Source organism: Aureobasidium melanogenum (assembly GCF_000721775.1).
Source record: "Aureobasidium melanogenum CBS 110374 unplaced genomic scaffold scaffold_6, whole genome shotgun sequence".
NCBI lineage: Eukaryota > Fungi > Ascomycota > Dothideomycetes > Dothideales > Saccotheciaceae > Aureobasidium > Aureobasidium melanogenum.
This window is the reverse complement of record NW_024470058.1, coordinates 252162-267534: the sequence shown is the minus strand read 5'-3', so window position 1 is coordinate 267534 and position 15373 is coordinate 252162. Positions and strand designations below refer to the sequence as shown.

Sequence of the window (15373 nt, the reverse complement as noted above, 5' to 3'; positions counted from 1 at the left end):
GCAGCCGAAAACGCCTCTTTCTGAGGCAAAAGCGCCCTTTGGCTTGAAGGCGTTGATGCCGAAACGGTTGTTGTGAGGCGGTTTAAGGTTTAGGGTTTTGTTGACCATCCGAGACTGGCTCGGCGTCGACGTCAGCGCCCTTGCATATTTCCAGAAATTGGTGCACGGTGAGCACCGTGGTGGATACTGAGCTCCCCAACAACTGTTTGGAGTCCCCTGACCGCTTTGGAAATTTGTTGTATGACGTTGTTCTTGTCTTTGCTCGGAGCGAGGTCGTGGCAGGACATCGGTGGGACACATGGCCAGTAAATAATACCTCATGGCCGGAGTTTGAGTGAGATCTTTTTTCATCTTTTGCATATCTTACATCTTGTCAAATCTCATACCTAAAGTAATATTCACCAATTCAAACATCATCATGTCTGCCGGAATCACTCGCACTCTGAACAACGGCGTCAAGATCCCTGGTAAGTTCTGCTCGAATTCTTGCGAACCAAGCTTCAATTTCTAACCACGAGCTATAGCCGTCGGCTTCGGTACCTTCGCCAACGAGGGCTCTAAGGGCGAGTCCTACAAGGCTGCTCTGCACGCACTGAAGACTGGCTACAGACACCTTGACTGCGCCTGGTTCTACCAGAACGAGGACGAGGTTGGTGCCGCTGTTCGCGACTTCCTCAAGGAGAACTCAAGCGTGAAGCGTGAGGACATCTTCGTTTGCACAAAGGTGTGGAACCACCTTCACGAGCCCGAGGAGGTCAAGTGGTCTTTCCAGAACTCGCTCGACAACCTCGGCCTGGACTACATTGACTTGTTCCTTGTCCACTGGCCCATTGCCGCTGAGAAGGATGACAAGAACATGCCCAAGTTGAACGAGAAGGGTCAATACGTTATCAAGGAGGAGTTGACCAAGAACCCCGAGCCCACCTGGAGAGCAATGGAGGAGATTTACTCATCTGGCAAGGCCAAGGCCATTGGTGTCTCCAACTGGACCATCGACGGTATCAAGCAGCTCATGACTTTCGCCAAGGTCAAGCCTGCTGTCAACCAGATTGAGATTCACCCCTTCTTGCCCAACACCGAGTTGGTCGACTACTGCTTCTCGCAGGATATCATGCCCGCCGCCTACTCGCCTCTCGGTTCGCAAAACCAGGTTCCTACCACTGGTGAGAAGGTCAACACCAACCCCGTTCTGAACGAGATCGCCGAGAAGGGCGGCAACACTCTTGCTCAGGTCCTCATTGCATGGGGTCTCAGGAGAGGCTATGTCGTGCTTCCCAAGAGCTCCACTCCCTCAAGAATCGACAGCAACTTCAAGAGCATCGAGCTTACCGACGCCGACTTCGAGGCCGTCAACAAAGTTGCCGAGGGTCGCCACACTCGTTTCGTCAACATGAAGGATACTTTCGGTTACGATGTCTGGTAAGTTGCATTAATTCACCTTCGGACGACTCCAAACTAACATGCACCGCAGGCCTCAGGAGTCCTCATAAACGAGTCGAACCAGCCCGACGACCAGTAGTCGATCGAATACGATTTGAATTTTCACGTCCTGGTGACGGAAGGCAAAGGCGCATCGGCGAACACACAAAAAGTTTGTTTGGCTTGTGGCAATAGGTAGCTGGTCCTACCAGAGACCGGCGAGATGGAGAGACGTTCCCACGAAAGAGTTACTTATTGTTGATACCGATATGATTGCACGTTTTCTTTTCCTTGGAGCTGTGTCGTTTATGTGAAACCAATCATCTTCTCCACAAGGATGCTGGGATGACTTTTGTTTTTGAGCTTTCTCCGCACGAAGTCTTCAAGTACCCAAGCTGACAAAGTTGCCAAACAGTAGTTTCAGCGTAGGTCCATCTATTTCGACAAGTGGCTGTTGGCTCGAATGTTAATGAGAGATGAAGACGACGCTCTGTAGAGTACACGCGATTCTTTCTGCGTGTGAGCGAGCCAAATCGCAAATGTATCGATGGTCGGGAATAACACTTTGGGGGAGCTCTGTGCACTAGTCTGGGGATGTTCAAATTTGGACGTGTAAGATCGACGCCAAGCTGCTCTGGGATCAATGTTCGTCGTGTCCCGTAGGATCCCGGACGAGCTCATCTATTACGAAAGCGCAGAGTTTAAAAGAATAAAAGCAATCATCTCAAGACATCATTGTCGCGATACTCGAGGTCAAGCGCATGTTGAATTTCCCGAGGTTGCAGATCTGTTGATTTGTTTCAAGTAGCCGGGCTCGCTGGCAAAGCATCCAGTTGTAAGACTAAGCTCAAGGCTGGGTGAGATTCGACACATGCTGTAGAAATACAAGAGGATGTAATTGTGTACAAGAAGCTGAAGTAGATGTGTATGCACTCGATCAAGTCATAACGTATTTGGGACCTTCGCCACCCTGTTCAATCAAATTAGCAAATGGACTAGTACCCTGCACAATGAGACTTACCTGAGGAGTTCTCCAGGTGATATCCTGGTCCGGAACCTTGATATCACAGGTCTTGCAGTGCACACAGCTAAGTACTGAATTAGCAGGACTCTAGTTGGAGCATTGATCAAGATTGAACTTACTTCTGGGAGTTGATCTGGAATCTCACACCGAGCGGCTTGCTGTCATCCTCAATGTATTCATACACACCGGCAGGACAGAATCTGTTTTCAACACCTTGGTACTTGGGATATTCAAGCTCAGCGTGCTTATCCCAGTCTTCCACGTGCAAGTGACATGGTTGGTCCTCTTCGTGGTTTGTGCCGGTCCTGCTGACACTGGTCAAGATGTCGAAGCTGATCTTGCCATCTGGCTTGGGGTATTCAATCTTTGGGCAGTCCGCAGCTAGCTTAGTAGCTCCATGGTCGGTACCAGCATGCTTGATGGTCCATGGCACTCTACCCTTGAAGAGATATGCTTCGAGACCGGAATACATGATACCTCCATAGAGCTTCAGCGGTGAGTGGAAAGAAGGTCGCATGTTGCGAACCTCCTTCAACTCTTTCCAAATGGTCGAAGAGCGTAGCTTGTCTTCATAATCGTACAAGAATACAGGACTCGAATCGTCTGATTCACGCAGAGCAGAGAAGGCAGCCTCTGCAGCAAGCATGCCTGAACGCATGGCGGTGTGAGTGCCCTTGATCTTGGGTACGTTAAGGAAACCAGCAGTGTCACCAATCAGAGCTCCACCCGGGAATGCGCACTTCGGAATGGACTGGAAGCCACCCTCATTAAGTGTGCGAGCACCGTAGGAGATGCACTTGCCGCCTTCCAGATATTTACTGTACATAGGGTGATGCTTCATCTTCTGGAACTCGCCGTAGGGTGCCAACCAGGGGTTAGGGTAGTCGAGGCCAACAACCAGGCCGATACTGACTAGATTTTCGCCGAAGTGGTACATCCAGCCACCACCATATGTATCAGCAGGTAGCGGGTAGCCCATGGAGTGGACGACCAAACCCTTTTCGAACCTTTCAGGATCGATCTCCCAGACTTCCTTGATACCAAGACCGTATGTCTGAGGTTGGCTGTCCCTCCTCAGATCAAATTTCTTTGTGACTTGTTTGGTCAAGCTTCCATGGCAGCCCTCGCCAAGCAGGGTCACTCGAGCGTGGAACTCCATGCCACGCTCAAAAGAATCCTTAGGCTTGCCGTTGCGACCAACGCCCAAGTCGTTTGTGGCGACACCTTTTACTGAACCGTCGGAGTTGTAAAGCACCTCAGAGGCAGCGAAACCAGGGTAGATTTCGACACCAATCTCTTCTGCTCTTTCTCCTAGCCATTTGGTGAACTGGTTCAGAGAAATGATGTAGTTGCCATGGTTGTTCATTTGAGGTGGGGCAGGGATAGGTATTGAGTACGACTTTGTGAGGAAACGCATGCGGTCTTTGGTAGCGGGTGTGATGTGCTCGTAGCGGTTGGGGTTGTCCGGAGAGTTCCAGTCAGGAAGCAGCTCGTCCAGGGCCGAGGGTTCGACGACATTTCCAGAGACAATATGATCACCCAGTTCGCCAGCCTTTTCCAGCAGCAAGACACGGAAATCTTCGTTGCCAGCTTCATTGGCGAGTTGCTTCAGGCGAATGGCAGCGCTGAGGCCAGCAGGGCCACCTCCAACAATGCAAACATCGACCTGGTCACTTTCTCTCTCGATGTCGGCAGGGTTAAATGAGTCATCTGGCGTGGCAAGACGTGTACGTGATGTGAGCGAGAAAGGACGACGCTGTCCTGCACGGAAGACAGCGGGACGACGAGAGGCTATTGAGTTGTTTCGCAGAGGGGCGAAGGAAGTGGCAGTTATGGGACGCAGGGTCGAGGGTCGGAACAGACGAGCATCCTGGACCAATGCTCGGCCAAGAGTGGTGGCGGAGGGGAGATTGCTGACAGACGGCATGGTTGGCGACGCGAAGGGCGAGTGCACCAGGGGTGCAGAGAGGCAGGCGTTATAAAGTGAGCCTTGTCGTCGGGTGCAGCGGTCTTGAGGAGAGCCTCGGCTGAGTGGATTTGATGCTCTCGGTCTACAACTTCCCGTCGACGATGAGCACGCACCCAAAAAGCCGTCGCTGATGACCTCGGCGCATGTGATTGGCTGGGGACGCCAACGCCGCCACCCGCACTTGCGCCAAGCACTCTCTGAGTCTGTCCCTCGTGAACGTCGTCGACGCAGCGTCGCTGCCTTCAAACGCTTCGTCCAAGGTCCTGTATCTTGCTCAACAAGTCAGCGCCATCACCCGGCTCCCTTGTTACGGATCTGGTTCCATCGTCTTTCTTAATTCATCTTAGTCATCATGGGCGACGTGTCTTCGACCCGACTCTATCTGGGAAATCTCCCGCGCAATGGTACGCTTCTGCTCGTGTAGCTGGCCTGAGCATTGAGGATCTGGAAACCGCCTGGACTCCTCTGAACCCTCTGCGCAAGCCCGCCCTGGATGATGGCACCCCGCTAATCGGATTCGTGCTCTAGCCACCAAGGCCGATGTCGAGAACCACTTTGCCAGCCATGGAACTGGTGAGATCACCGAGATCAAGCTCATGAACGGCTTCGGCTTCCTCGAGTACAAGGACGCCATGGACGCCCGCGACGTCGTTCCTGGTGAGTCTCTCGTCTCTTGTACGCATCCGCTCACTCCTGCTTTGTCTCCGCTAACTCGCCCTCTGGGTAGCCTTCCGTACGTCCAACCAGCTTCGGCGACATCTCCAACCCCACTCGCCTGTCCTCATACTAACTCCCCCGTAGACGGTTCCGACTTTATGGGCGAGCGCCTCGTCGTTCAGTTCGCTCGTGGATCTACTCGTCCTCGCGAGTACGGTCACTCTGAGCAGCGCGCCCCTCCTCGTCCGCGCCGTACTGTCCACCGCATGTCCATCTCTGGCCTTCCTTTCGAAACCAGCTGGCAGGTTAGCAATCTCCCTTCGATGCACAATTTCTTTTGCCCGGCCGTTTCTTCTTCCTTTTGTCTTTTGTCTTGCGTCGCCCGCGTCGCGCCTTGATTTTACTGGTGTTGGATCATCTTGCTTCTTGCTTTGGACGTTCTCACTCAGCCCTTGGATCTGGACTCACATTGGCCCTTATAGGATCTCAAGGACTTTGCTCGCCAGCCTGGCCTTGACGTTGTCTACTCTGAAGTTGGACGTGACCGCGATGGCAGCGGTAACGGAAAAGGGTGAGTATCCTTGCTATGGCCAACATCGAGCCTCGTCCTGATCGCATGAACTAGTTTTGTCGAATACGAGACCGCTGCCGACTTGGTCTCTGCCGTGGAGAAACTAGACGGACAGGAGTTCAAGGGAGCCACTGTCCGCTGCATTTCTGATGTAAGTCCTTATATTGCGACTGGTCGATGATCCTCTCACACCGCCATGCAGACTCAGTCCGAGATTCCTCGTATGCCACCCCCGCCTCCTCGCGACCACCGTTACCGCTCACGCTCGCCTCCCCACCGTCGTGGCGGCGGTGGCTACGGCGCACCTCCAATGGATGACTACTACGACCGTAGAGGTCCTCCCCGTGGCGCTGGTGGTTACAGTCCTCGTCGTGACGACGGCTACCGCCGTAGAAGTCCTCCACCTCGCTACTATGACGACCGTAGGGATCCCTACGCTCGCTCTCCCCCACCCCGCGCTCGCGGCCCTCCAGTTGACGACTACCCACCGCCCAGAAGCCGCGCCTATCCTGCTGATGATGGCTATGGTGCACCTCCTCCGGCACGCCGTTACGAGGCCGACCCTTACGCCAACGGCCATGGCAGAGAGCCAAGAGAGCCCAGGGAGCCTAGAGAGCCCTACGGCCGTCCTCCCAGCCCTCCCCCGAGACGCGAGCGTGGCTACGACGCTGGTTATGACCGTAGACCTTACTGGTGATTACCCTCTTCTCCTTATCTTTATAACGAAAACGATTGTTTCGTACTTTCGTTCTTGGAGAAGCTATTACTCACTCATGCACAAGATCTACATCGATTTGATCAACCGATCACCGCCACAAATCAACAAGTCCAACACCAAGCATCATAAGAACAAGGGCGGCACGCATTGTGGATTGGTTGGTAAGCTCTTAGATGCAGCTTAGGTCGAAGCAGACAATTGAATAAAGCTGCTTGAAGCAGGCTGGTTTCGGCGGATGTTTATTGCTGCCAGTATGTAACAGTACTTAGTGCATTAGTAGGAATTTAAGTTTCAGAAATGAACAATTGCGCTACCTGTATATTCATACAATTGCGAGTCTCAAGATCGTCTTCGATGAACCAGAACCTTGAATTTATGAACATGTCGCACGTTCCAGAGGCTTAAGAGCTGCTGGACTGAAGAGTGGCACTCTCAGTCTCGATGGGTACTACGCGGACGAGTCTCTCGACGGGTGTTTCTCCTCCTTTTACTCTAACCTCGACCTTGTATTCTCCCAGGTGTCTGATCTTGTCGGCCTCGGCAGTTGTTTGCGTTGAGAGGTTGACAAACTTAACATCTTCTGCACTCAGGACGATTCGCGAGGCTTCTTGGTTCTCGGAAAGAAGATGGGTGATTCTGCTGACCACGTCGGCATTGGAGACAGTACCGAAGATTGGTGTTGCAGAGCTGGAAGAAGATGTAGTGGGAGCAGCTTGTGCTGCGAGGAGGTCTGCAGCGGCGCTAGAGAAGCCTCGTTCCTTCTTGACAGGGGCGGCTGGTGTTTCGGGGACAGGAGCAACAGGTTCCTGAGGCCTGCGTCGGAAGTCCATGACTGGAGGAAGAAGCATGGAAAGAAGTTCGATTGAGCGCTTGGGCTGTTGCGGGCTTCGTCAGTACAACGCTCGAGATCATTTGATGTACTAGCAAGACTTACCGCTAACTTTTCAACTTCAACAGTGCGTGTGGCTGAGCGCTGCGATTGCTGCTCAATGGCCTTGACCGCAGCCGGATCGGGCACGCCGAATTGGAAGTCTCGTTCGGCCGTGATGTTCTTTGCCTTCATCTCCTTCAATTGCGCAGGTGTCACATATTCGGCTGTCCTTGTCGGGAAGAATTCGTTGCGCATACGGCCAATGGAAATGGGAACGTAGGTGCCCTTGCGACCAAAAGTCGGCACATCCTTGGTGAGTCGAACTGTGACGGTGGTAGGAGCGTGTGCCATCTTTTTCTTGCCGCGAACTTGGTGTCCGCTACGCCATTCTTGTAGGCCCAGGCTGCTGATGCGTCGTAGGCATGATGTGCATTGCGGTAGAAGGGTAGGTCGCATGGTCAGAGACATGGTCGATGGTGTGGTGTCTGAATAACCTAGCTATGTTTTTGTGGTCGCATCTGCTCGTCCCCAAATGTTGCTGGTCTCGAAATGCTTGGCAATCCACCTCCGTTGTCCGCAAGAGCCTACGAGTACGAGTACTACTACTTGAATCCCATCTGTTTCATTTTTGCTAAATGATTGAAACAAACGAAACGTCTTCTACACAGTCGTGTCTTCGGATCACATATGCATGATGCAATCACGCGAGTGGTTTGGAGTTATGTTCTAGATATCATAGATCTCTGTGCCTCCGCGCAATGTCATTATTATCACACATCAAGTATGAAATGCCTCGGTCAATCACATCTTTTCGGCCTCAGTAGCCTCCTGTGCTTCCTTGCTTCCTACGGGAACAAGTTTGCCAACAACCAGATACTTCTCGGAGAATCTCTCTTCCCATCCTCTCAAAGCTTCCATTTCTTCGTCGCCCAGGTCTGACAGAGTGTCCAGTGGTCCGTTCAGATCCTTGGTCAGCATGTCTTCGTCAAAGCTACCACAAGCGAGGCCTCTGCTTGCATCACGTCCAGCAAAGTTGGCATAAGGACCTCCTGGACCGTAGAAGTTGCGTCCAGATGTCACGTCAAAGACTCTGCCGCGAACTGCAAGATAGACGGGCATGTTGTTACGGCCATTGTAGGGCTCGAGCTCGGGTGGTGTGAAGGTCTTGAAAACTGTTGGTGCTGGTGGAGTTGGTAGAGTTGCTGCTGTCTTTGGTGTAAGGCGATAATAGAGCAGAACCATAAAAAGTGAGATGAGTATGAGGTTGATAGGTGTTGCGATTGTCGCACTGATCTGTTCTCAGTATTTGTTGATCGGACCTGGGTGAGAAACATACACTTCAGTTGCGGGAGGTGGTGACACTGCTGTATAATGTTAGAGCCATGTGCGAGTCATTGTTTAACATTGCTTACCGTCGGCCATGTTGCTTGTCTTGTCTATCACTTGAATACTTTTGAGTAGTTCACGGACAAAGACCGTTGTGGAAAGATGAGAGAAAGAGCGTCACTGGGAAGCTTTGGCTGACAGATGCGTGATGGTGTGGAGAGAGCTTGCGGCGGACCACTTCCGCCTCTGCCGATCTTCCTGCTCGGCCTTCTCGCATCATCCCAGCACAACCAGGCAGAAATCGCATATTGGTTCCGCTATTGTTACTGCTGCTGGTCATAGATATAGTTTTGTTTTACAAAGCCGAGTTCCTGATTGCCTTTGTAGATCGCATCATCTGAATGAGCTCTTATCCCCAAGAGTGTAGGCGACCTCCCTCATGAGCTCACGACTTTACAGAGCTATGGTCAACATCGATATATTGTGAACAATAGCTCGGTTTGAACCCGCTCACCTGGGTCTGCAGGATGCAGCGCACTGCAATTTCCTTATAGGTAGTCACAAGCGCTTGAGCTTCTGTCGAGTCTTGAGAGGGTCTAGAGGCGGTTCTGCCGCATCTGCTAATGATCATCACACTCGGGCAGGGTCTTTGACAGTTACGATTTCGCATCATGTTACACTGGCTCCAAACATGCAAAGAGTCGATTTGGAAGTCAACGACGTCCTGTTCATCTGCGAGATCTAGTTAAAGCTGAAACACGCCGCGAGATGAAACACGAAGCTCCTGCATGACATGAGTAGTCCATGGCGGTTGTCGGATGTTTTTGGAAAAACCATTTATCAAGCTTTCCAGTCCTATCGTCGTTCAAAACTTGCTTGCGCGTTCTTCTTCTTGTTCTTGATTTAGCTCTTTGTTTTGTTGTGGCTGTTGCTGTTTACATGCCTTGTTAATCACCCACGCTTTTTTTCTCTCACACTCTTCTTGCTACAGACGGCTGGCTTATCCGCTTCAGCTTCAATCTTCTCTTCTTTACCTACAATAAGTGAGTCCTTTTGCACCTCGTAACAGAGTCAAATCCTGCCCCTTCTTCGAGCAGGAGTACGACCAGTATGACTATGGCTCGAATAATTGTGAATTGCTCTGTTTGCTCGCGTGACGTACTCGGCACGCCGGATCGAATCTATAAAATAGCACATTATCGACGAAGATAAATTGGGTGATCGTTTACTGACTCGGGGTAGTTCTTTCAATTCTATCTGCCCACAATGAAGTCCACAGCACGGTCCGATGATCAGGTCCCAAGCAGACCAGAAAGCGCCTTTGACAGACCCTATGACTCGAGATATGGTACAGAAGTCTCCATCACAGGTGGCAAGCCGAAGAAATCAACATTGGTCGAGAAAGCAGCCAAATTTGGTCGTCAAGCATTCGGAGGTCGTTCTGCCTCAGCTGGATCCAAAGACGACTGGAGACGACCATCATTACCGAGTCAATATACTGCAGTAAAGGACGCCTCGGGTCTGTATCGTGATGGGTCGAGGGTTCGCGCCAGCATCAGCACGAGTTCGCTGGTCTCAGCTCGCTCCAAGACACGGAACGTGCGTGGTTCAGTCTCATCAAGCATATACGATGAACCAGAGACGACGGAATCAATACCACCCTTGAACATTGTCAAAAAGGTTCCTTTGCCGCAGCTGCCACCTATCTATCCGACAACAGACGCCTCGTCCCTCACTGGCCTTCCATCAAATACATATCAGCAGCAGAGTCTGGAAGAACACGACGACTTAGCGAGGTACTCGATCGATAGCAACGACTCGACAAAAACCGTCACGCAGTCACGAGTCGACCCTTCTAGGAGTCACTTCAGTTGGACGACTTACGCAGAGACAGAGCGGAGTGTTTCGCCGACCTCATCATACATCGACAACACGAACCTCGCAGGGGAGCCAGACAGCCGCTTTAGTTGGACGACAACGAATACAGACGCGACATATCAGCAAGACACACCACCCTGTAGTCCGACACCCACATACCCTACCTCGATCATGTCACGACGACGCCCCGTGCCTGGAAGAGAATCAGTGCAACCGAAAAGACACGACAGCATGAGCGACGTCCAAGACGTGCAACAAGCAACATCTCACAAATTACTCCCCCAACCACCCAAGACAAGACAGGCAATGAATCATGTTGAGGAACTGATGTTCCGGCTGGAGTCACTAGAAGTGCAGAAGACGAACATGCAGAAACTGTTCAAGGACCTCGAGAAAGTAGATTCGGCCAGTCCGATTGAAGTGTCAGAAAGAATGCGACGCGAGAACCGAAAGAAAATGAGCGAAGTGCGTGTCAGGCAGGACGAAGTGCAGAGGGAACTATTCGAGGTTGGAAGATTGCTGAGCCGGGCCAGGGCAAAAGCCGAAGAGGCAGATGGAAGCACAGGATTGTGGCTCCGTCGTGTTACAGACTGAAAAAAGCATGTATCATCAAAAGACCGTGTATACAATCCTTCTAACAAAAAATGCAATGAGTGCAGGCTTCCCAGAGGTGACCAGAAAGGGTAGACGGAGAATCGTGTCGAAAAGTTGAAACACAGGTGAAAATAGTCGTTATTGCTCGATTTTAAGGAAAACAAAGGGGTATGTGTCGAGCCTTCGAACGCCAGAGAATGATGTGAGTCGTGAGCTTATTTCTTTCCGCTCTTCTTGATGCCCTGGCCACCAGTGTTGAGGGGACCCTTGCCACCAGCCTTCTTGGCCATCTCCTCGCGAGCCTTCTTGTCTGCAGGAAGAAGTCAGAAATGACGAGTCGGGTATGTGTGTAGAAGCTGCGATGCACGAACCAGCAGCCTGCTTTGCCTTGAATGCGATGTCATCCTCGTCCTCCTCCTTAGCAGCCTTCTTGGGCTTCTTGTCTGATGTAGGCGTATGGTTAGAACGTTTAAGGAACATGGGTGGTGAGCGAGAGGCAAGGACAGTACGCACTGTGAATCGGCTTGGTGCCGTCTGGGAGCAAGTTAGCTATAGAAGAACAGTGGCAGCACACAGATACTTACTGCCCATTCCTGAAGGCATGATTGCGGATGTGTATTTGGTTGATAGAGTGGAGTGAGGACAGGAAAGGAAAAAGAACAATCGAGGCAGATGATTGTGACTGCGGGGGCAGAACAAGAAAGAAGGGCAACGAGGGCAACAAGGGCTGGACCGCGTTGAGAACGTCGACAAGCAACGCGCGCTAACGCGGAGCGGCCCGCAGTGACGCGCGCTTGGAATGGAGAATGGAAGTCAAGTTTGCCATGTCCGCAGCGCAACAGAAGACGCCGTCGCAAGCTGCGAACTTGACCTATCTACCAAAGTCTCACCAGTCTTCTACACATCTCGAGGCCAACCAATCGTCCTTCGCCTCGTCCCAATGCCGCCGTCTGCGTCGTCTGCCGATCACCTTCCCCCTCACCAGCCCGCCGCCCGCCAGCGCCCAAAGTCGCCGGATCGTGTACTCGCTGAGGCCGAAGCGCAATGGCTCTTTACTGAACAAGAATTATTACACACGCCATCAGTTCAGGATGGTATGTCGCCTGAGAAGGAAAAGGAGATACGCGCAAAGGGTATCAACTTTATCCGTCAAGTCGGCATCATGCTCAAGCTGCCCGAACTCACTCTGTCAACCGCTGCCATCTTCTTCAACCGCTTCCTCATGCGCGTCAGTCTCGTTGATCGTCCCGGCCAAAAAGCACTGCACCACTACACACTCGGTGCTACCGCTCTATTTCTGGCCACTAAAGTTGAAGAGTCATGCCGCAAGATGAAGGACCTGGTTGTTGCCTGTTGCCGTGTTGCTCAGAAAAACCCAAACTTGTTGATCGACGAGCAAAGTAAAGACTTCTGGAAATGGCGCGATACTATCCTGCTGAACGAAGATGTCTTGCTCGAGATGTTGTGCTTCGATCTCACAATCGAAGCTCCTCACAAACAGCTCTACGAGATGCTCAAGTACTATCAAGTCCATCACAATAAGCAACTGCGCAACGCTGCCTGGGCCTTTGTCACCGATAGCAACATCACTCAACTTTGTCTGCTCTGCTCAAGCCATACAATTGCTGCTGCTGCTCTGTATTCAGCTGCCCGCTATTGTAATGTCGCCTTCCCAGATTCTCCTGACGGCCGTCCGTGGTGGCACGTTCAGCACGTCTCACTTGAGGATATTCTGAAAGCTTGCAATTACATGGCTGCCAACTACGAACATGTTCCCATCAAACCTGGTCATGAAGGCGCTCAAACTATTTATGTACGTCTCGATGGCCAAGATTCGGACTGGGATGCCACAAGGCTGAGTAATAAACAGGCTATTACCAGTCCCTCCGCCCCAATACTACACCAAGATACTACCACGAGCAATGGGAGCAAAATCCATCATCTTGACCCGCCGCATGACGATAGAGCTGCCAAGAAGAGACGTACTTCCGATTCTGCTACTGCCCCTACTTCTGTTCCTCGCCACGAAGCCGCCTCTCGCACCGTCGAGAGTCACGGTAGTGAGGAGGGCGAGGTTGAAGGCTAATTGTCTTCTACCCTATCATGATTTATTGAACATGCATTCAGCGCGGCGTTATGGGTTTGCAGAGGTCGCAAAAGACCCGGAAGTGAGGCCTCGCGTACAGAGGATTTTGTATTCTAGATTCCCACAGACCAATAACGAATTGATACCCTTATTCTACATTCGAAAACTTAGTTCACATACATCTCGCACTCTTCCATTCAATGCAGCAAAAATCGCTATGTAGTAGCTACTCGAGTAGGGAATCGTTGACTACCGTCGTCTTAGGGTTTGGAACGTCGTGGGTCTAATGCTTGATTGCAACATCAGATTGATAAGATCGGCTTCACATGTTTTTTCGTCCATCTGCATACTATAAATTGTGCATCTGTATTCACGAGACATCAAGCAAAGCAAACATGACAGTCGGTAAAATGAATTCGCCTCGAGACATACAGTGAGCCTGATCAAGTCGTCCCGGTTGTCGACTCTATGACTGACCGCATGGTGCCTAGTCCTCTCAGTCTATTCGAGAAAACAAAGGCTGAAGGTAGACCTTTATATGTCTCTGGTCCCATGGTCCGGTAAGAAATGAACAGAGATAGAAACCTGTCATCTTACTGACATCTTGTCGCTCTACAAAGATACAGCAAATTACCGTTCAGACTACTGGTCCAAGATTACAAGGTTGACCTTACTTATACACCCATGATTCTTGCACATGAGTAGGTACTATCATTGCCTCAGTTCAGACCTTTTTCGTTGTCTGCTTCGTCTTCTACCACATCTCCGCGTAGAACATCTTCGGGACAAAAGCAAACTGATGCCATTACACAGATTCATTCGTCATCCCGTCGCACGTTCTTCTGACTTCAGTACACACGACAGTGAGGGACCAGTCATCGCACAATTCGCTTCGAGCGATCCGGTGGAGTTTGCACGCGCTGCAGAGATGATTGGTCCTTGGGTCAACGGTGTTGACCTAAACTGCGGATGTCCGCAGTCATGGGCGATGAAAGAGGGAATTGGTTGCAGCATGATGGCACACCCAGAGAAGGTCGCTGCTATAATAAAAGAGGCCAAGCAAAGGATCGGACCTGGTAAAACCGTGTCATGCAAGATCCGAATTCACCAAGACTTGAAGTATCATTGATCATGACTGTGGGTTTATCATCATCTGCTGACATGTTTCACAGCGAGACGATCAGATTCATCAAGATTGTCGAAGCAGCAGGTGTAGACTACATCACAATCCATGGACGTTTACGCAATCAGCGCTCATCAACACCACCAAACTTCGAAGCCATCAGAATGTTGAGAGCGCAAACTACATTACCCGTCCTCGCAAACGGAGATGTGTATTCACTAGAAGACGCCCACCGCATCACAAAGGAGACTGGCGTTGACGGCGTCATGGCCGCTCGAGGCTTGCTGGAGAATCCTGCCTTGTTCGCAGGCTTCGACAAGACACCAATCGAGGCTGTATCCAAATTCATCCACTATGCTGTTCAGGGAGGAATGCGCCATGAACTTGTGGTACACCATTTGTCAGAAATGATGGGTGGTGTAACCACGAAAAGAGAAAGAGCGGGTCTCGCAGTCTGCAACGATATGGTCGATGTTATAGACTGGCTTGACGGTAGATGCAAGCTGCAACGACCTCTCGTTTAGGGCAATTCCGGTCGTATTACTGGATGAGAAGGCAATGCACGATACCCTTGGTTCAGAAAGTTGAACACCAGCAACAAATGGCACTGTAGACCTGTCCCTCTGTGTGGATATCTGTCACTCATTACACTTATGCCACAAGATAGAGAGACTATGACGAAGCATGGTCTTGTTCTAACCATAGCTGTGTTCGGAGAAAAACGATGGCAATGGTGGCTTTTGATGGATGCGTTTCCCATCTCTCGGCAGGATCTTGCATTGGTCTGGCCACACTTGCAAGAGACCTTTTACACAAACGTATTGTATCTCTGGCTCGCGATAAATTGGCCCGCTAGTCGGCTTATCATCCCAACGACTCGGCGCTATCGTGTCAATGTACCCTTTTCGATGGTCCTGAAAAGGGTGCCATGACTCGCATGGAGGGAACCAAAAAGCATTGAGTGAGAGCTCTAAACTACCCTCTAAGCAGGCACAGCAATCCAGTTGAGATACAACTTGATCTATCACAAATTTCTTTGAAACTGAGACAACGATGTGACCTTGATTTCGTCATGAAGAAGAAAGCACGCGGACTGAGTGATACACAATGCATCAACGGGCCGGGCCGAGGTAATCA

General features: G+C 51.1%; 9 protein-coding genes across 9 annotated transcripts; 5 read left to right on the top strand and 4 right to left on the bottom strand.

The window, feature by feature from the left end:
• Positions 1-418: 418 nt before the first annotated feature.
• M437DRAFT_64707 (Aldo/keto reductase) lies at positions 419-1490 on the top strand (the record flags this gene model as incomplete). The annotated part of the gene is made up of 3 exons (XM_041024463.1): positions 419-467; positions 525-1419; positions 1472-1490. The coding sequence occupies 3 exons, from the start codon at positions 419-421 to the stop codon at positions 1488-1490; spliced, it is 963 nt and encodes a 320-aa protein (XP_040881183.1).
• An 866-nt stretch (positions 1491-2356) lies between these two features.
• M437DRAFT_44864 (uncharacterized protein) lies at positions 2357-4370 on the bottom strand (the record flags this gene model as incomplete). The annotated part of the gene is made up of 3 exons (XM_041020982.1): positions 2357-2389; positions 2441-2507; positions 2563-4370. 3 exons carry the CDS (start codon positions 4368-4370, stop codon positions 2357-2359), a joined length of 1908 nt encoding a protein of 635 aa, XP_040881182.1.
• A 394-nt stretch (positions 4371-4764) lies between these two features.
• M437DRAFT_83093 (uncharacterized protein) lies at positions 4765-6337 on the top strand (the record flags this gene model as incomplete). Its single annotated transcript, XM_041027872.1, has 7 exons — positions 4765-4816; positions 4941-5069; positions 5140-5145; positions 5214-5374; positions 5552-5640; positions 5695-5791; positions 5843-6337. The coding sequence occupies 7 exons, from the start codon at positions 4765-4767 to the stop codon at positions 6335-6337; spliced, it is 1029 nt and encodes a 342-aa protein (XP_040881181.1).
• Positions 6338-6759: 422 nt separating this feature from the next.
• M437DRAFT_45475 (uncharacterized protein) lies at positions 6760-7697 on the bottom strand (the record flags this gene model as incomplete). The annotated part of the gene is made up of 2 exons (XM_041021088.1): positions 6760-7233; positions 7293-7697. 2 exons carry the CDS (start codon positions 7695-7697, stop codon positions 6760-6762), a joined length of 879 nt encoding a protein of 292 aa, XP_040881180.1.
• Positions 7698-8030: 333 nt separating this feature from the next.
• Positions 8031-8651, bottom strand: M437DRAFT_64703 (cytochrome b5; the record flags this gene model as incomplete). The annotated part of the gene is made up of 3 exons (XM_041024462.1): positions 8031-8517; positions 8566-8593; positions 8642-8651. 3 exons carry the CDS (start codon positions 8649-8651, stop codon positions 8031-8033), a joined length of 525 nt encoding a protein of 174 aa, XP_040881179.1.
• Positions 8652-10118: 1467 nt separating this feature from the next.
• Positions 10119-11027, top strand: M437DRAFT_20066 (uncharacterized protein; the record flags this gene model as incomplete). Its single annotated transcript, XM_041018996.1, has 1 exon — positions 10119-11027. A coding segment is annotated over one exon (909 nt), but the record flags the coding sequence as incomplete, so codon positions are not given.
• A 215-nt stretch (positions 11028-11242) lies between these two features.
• M437DRAFT_83089 (translation machinery associated TMA7) lies at positions 11243-11630 on the bottom strand (the record flags this gene model as incomplete). The annotated part of the gene is made up of 4 exons (XM_041027871.1): positions 11243-11337; positions 11399-11470; positions 11541-11561; positions 11612-11630. The coding sequence occupies 4 exons, from the start codon at positions 11628-11630 to the stop codon at positions 11243-11245; spliced, it is 207 nt and encodes a 68-aa protein (XP_040881177.1).
• Positions 11631-11967: 337 nt separating this feature from the next.
• M437DRAFT_45282 (cyclin-like protein) lies at positions 11968-13113 on the top strand (the record flags this gene model as incomplete). The annotated part of the gene is made up of 2 exons (XM_041021062.1): positions 11968-12840; positions 12898-13113. The coding sequence occupies 2 exons, from the start codon at positions 11968-11970 to the stop codon at positions 13111-13113; spliced, it is 1089 nt and encodes a 362-aa protein (XP_040881176.1).
• A 480-nt stretch (positions 13114-13593) lies between these two features.
• Positions 13594-14760, top strand: M437DRAFT_44626 (tRNA-dihydrouridine synthase; the record flags this gene model as incomplete). Its single annotated transcript, XM_041020935.1, has 4 exons — positions 13594-13673; positions 13734-13814; positions 13927-14232; positions 14286-14760. 4 exons carry the CDS (start codon positions 13594-13596, stop codon positions 14758-14760), a joined length of 942 nt encoding a protein of 313 aa, XP_040881175.1.
• Positions 14761-15373: the final 613 nt, after the last annotated feature.